The sequence below is a fragment of the Dendrobium catenatum genome, unplaced genomic scaffold (assembly GCF_001605985.2).
Source record: "Dendrobium catenatum unplaced genomic scaffold, ASM160598v2 fragScaff_scaffold_1595, whole genome shotgun sequence".
Classification (NCBI taxonomy): Eukaryota; Viridiplantae; Streptophyta; class Magnoliopsida; order Asparagales; family Orchidaceae; genus Dendrobium; species Dendrobium catenatum.
In genome coordinates, this window is record NW_021320057.1 from 1,558,152 (window position 1) to 1,562,008 (window position 3,857).

Consider the following 3,857-nt stretch of genomic DNA (forward strand, 5'->3'; position numbering starts at 1 on the left):
CTAATCATGATTATCATGATTTGAATTTTATTGGACCAAGATATACATGGTGTAATAATAAATCAGGTGGAGCTCGGATTCTAGAGAGATTAGATAGATGCTTTTCTAACTCTTCTGCTCTTGATTCTAATTCGTTATTGGTGATTCACCATCTTCCTCGTATAGCTTTAGATCACTATCCCATTATGTTGAAATTATGGGAAGATCAACCTAAGCCAAATGGCTACATCAAGTTTGAAGATACTTGGGCTTCTCACTTTGCTTCAGTGGGTATTGTTCAAAAAGCATGGAACATGAAAATTACAAATCTTCACTCTGATAGACTTCAGATTAAATTTAACAGAGCTTTGAAAGCTCTCTTCTATTGGAGCAAATCAAAACTGAAGAATCTAAATCTTTTGTAAGATGATCTTATCAAAGATATTCTGGATCTACAAATGGAAGAGTCATCCGTTGGTAACTTATCTGAAGAAAAAATTTTGATCCTTAAAGCCAAAGTCAATGAACTTCAATGTACCTTAGCCCGATTAAACTCTTGGTGGAAACAAAGAGCAAAAGCAAAGTGGTTAAAAGATGGAGATTTGAATACAAGGTTCTTTCATTCTTTTGCGAATGCGAGAAAGAATGCAAATTACATATTCAACATTAAATATGAGAATGGAAATTTGGTGAATGATCAAATTAAAATTGAAGTGGTTTTCTTCAATTTTTTCAAATCCAAGTGGGATTACAGGAGTTGTTCTTTAAATAACAGGCCATGCCCGAGAGCTGTTTTATCAGATTTGGATAGAGCATTGCTTAATTCGGAGCTTAATCTGAAGGAAGTTTCTGATTTTGTTACCCTTTTGGAAGGAGTTTTACCTGGTATTGATGGAATAACACATTCTTTTATCAAAACTTATTGGCAAATCGTTAAAACAGAGATCTGGGAAGCTTTAAAGCAGTTTTTTCATACGGGTATTATGGAATCTAATTGGAAGGATACTTTGATTGTGCTCATTTCAAAGGTGGAAATGCCTATGACACCTTCTAATTTTAGGCCTATAAGCTTATGTAAAACAATTTATAAGCTTGTGGCTAAAATTCTTCTTAATAGAATGGTTAATCTTCTTCCAAAAGTAATTTCGGAAAACCAATCAGCTTTTATTAAAGGCAGATCTCTTACATACAATGTGTTAATTGCTCAAGAAATATTCCACAAATTCAGGTTTTCTAAATCTTTAAAAGGATTGGTTTCCTTTAAAATAGACATGGAGCAAGCTTATGATAGCATGTCTTGGGAAACTTTGGAGCAAATATTGAGTTATTTTGGCTTTCCGTTGCACTTCTCAAAGCTTATTCTGGAATGTGTACGTGATCCAAGATTTTCTATTTTGATCAATGGCAAATCTACTAATTGGATCAATGCTCATAGTGGATTTCAACAAGGTTGTCCCCTATCTCCTTTTCTATTTGTTTTATGTTCATAGCTTTTATCTAATGCTTTGATGCAAGAAGAGATGGAAATAGGAATCAAGGTTCATCATAATGCTCCTAGGATATCACATCTGCTTTATGTAGATGATATCTTGATCTTTTCTGAAGCAAATTTTAAAATGATAAAGAGGATTAAAAGCATTTTACAAGACTATTGTAATTGGTCAGGTCAAAAGATCAATTACAATAAGTCTTCTATTCTTTGTGGAAAAGCTGTTAGTAGAAGGAAAAAGAGAAAAATAGCTCGGGTAATGGGATTCAAGCTTGTAAAGGAATTCTATTACTTAGGAGTTAAAATTGCTCTTAGGAGATTGATGGCATCAGATTTCAGTTTTTTATTGGAAAAAGTTCTTGGAAAGCTTGATACTTGGGGAACCAAGTTTATATCTCTTGCTAGAAGAATGACTCTTGCTAGAATGATAATCCTTTCAATACCAGTTTTTTATTGCATGCATTCTCTGGTTCCGAATGGTATACTGGTAGAATTAGAAATTTTATTTGGCACAAGGAGGAAAATGAGGCCGGATTACATTATGTCAGCTGGGAAACTCTTTGCAAACCGATGAATTTAGGTGGACGTGGTCTCAAATCTTGTACACAAATAATTGATTCTTTAAGAGCCAAGATTACATGGAAATATGTAAATGATGAAGACTCTCTTTTGCATAAATGCTTGAAGCCTAAATATGGGAATTCTGGTTGGATTCCGGAGTGGAAGCATAGTTTATCTTCAACCTGTAAAATCTTAAGAAGTGGTGCTAAAGCTCTCAAATTGATTATTAGATGGAATATCTGTAATGGTGAAAAAATTAATGTTTTGGAGGATGTGTGGATTTTTGATAAAGCTCTATGTAAATGGCCAACGTTCCTTGATAATCTACATATTAATGACTTATGTGTAGACCAGTTCATTGAAAATGGCACATGGAATATTGCCAAATTACAGAATGTCTTTGATAATAATTTGCTTCAAATTATATGCAACGTGAAGATTGATCAGGGGGCTGGAATTGATCAAATGGAGCTAATTTCTTATAATTCTGGAAAAACATTGGCTGCATTGTCTGATGAAGCATTGTCAACTGATTCTATCAAAGGAAGATATTGGTCTTGGATGAAGAAGATTAAACTAAATCCAAGAACAAAAATTTTTTGGTGGAGGATATACCAAAAAGCTATTCCAAATTTTCATTTCCTCGAGTATCGAGGGATCAAGGAAGGATGCCTTTGTCCAAGAGGTTGCTTGGATATTGAAGATATCAAGCATGTGGTGGTGAGTTGTGATAAAATCATTCAAACTAAAAAAGTTCTCAATCTTTGGGGATTTCATATTCCGGAATTTAACAGTTTTGCTAAAACAATGGATTGGTTGGAGTTAAATGCTTTCAAAAAACATTTATCACAAATGTGTTTTGCAATTTAGTATTTCTTTGTTGGAAGTCTAGAAATAAACTTATTCATGAAGGAATTGAGGATTCCAATTTGAGCATTGCTTCTAATGCTCTTAATATGACATCTATTTCTATTTATAATAGAAATAAATTGGGCCTTTGGGATGTTAATCAACTATCTCAGTTGTTTAAAAATTCTTGGCATCCTCCTCCACCCGATTGGATCAAAATTAATGTGGACAATTCATTGTTATCTAATTATAATGCCGGAATTGGAGCTGTTGGCCGTGATCATCTTGGAAGATTTATTTTTGCTAAAGGAATCAAATGTACTCATTGGGACATTGCTCTTCTTGAACTAGAGGGTATTTTATCTCTTCATGGAATTATCAAGGATTGGAATTCTCAAGTTCAAGGAATTGTCATTGAAGGAGATAATGATAATGTAATGAAAAGTTTTTAAAACATTATCAAAATAAAGCATAAAACGGAAATTGAAGTAAGGTTCTCCTCCTTTATTAAAGAGTTTAATTTTGTTATTTCCAAACATGTTAGTAGAGAATGCAATAAGTTAGCAGATATGTGTGCTAACTATGCTCATAATAGTGAATTTGCTTGGGATTCTTTTAGTATGGAACACATTCCTCCTCCTTTTCTACTTTTATTAAAGGAGGAATGTGATGCTATTAGCTTGTATTAGCTTAATTTCTTTTTAATGCAATTGCTCTATGCATTTAAAAAAAAAAACATAATATCAGGTCTACTAGAAGTCAAGTAAAGAAGCAATTTAATTATTCATATATATTTCTTTTGATTTGTAGATTTTCCATTTGAATCCTTATCTAATTGAACAATGAAACTCATGGGATGTTCATTAGTTTAGCTTTATTTATTTCATATTTTTTAAGTATGTCTTTAATATATTTTAATTAACAAGAAAAGTCTCATCATCCTTCTGACTTATACTAAACCTCAAAAAGTATGTCATTT

At 32.5% G+C, this 3,857-nt stretch overlaps 1 protein-coding gene across 1 annotated transcript; it reads left to right on the forward strand.

Moving 5' to 3' along the window:
• Positions 1-437: 437 nt before the first annotated feature.
• Positions 438-3,330, forward strand: LOC114581195. Its single transcript, XM_028700822.1, has 5 exons — positions 438-592; positions 734-1,349; positions 1,470-1,947; positions 2,049-2,553; positions 3,012-3,330. Exons 1-5 carry the CDS (start codon positions 438-440, stop codon positions 3,328-3,330), a joined length of 2,073 nt encoding a protein of 690 aa, XP_028556655.1.
• The last annotated feature ends 527 nt before the right edge of the window (positions 3,331-3,857 follow it).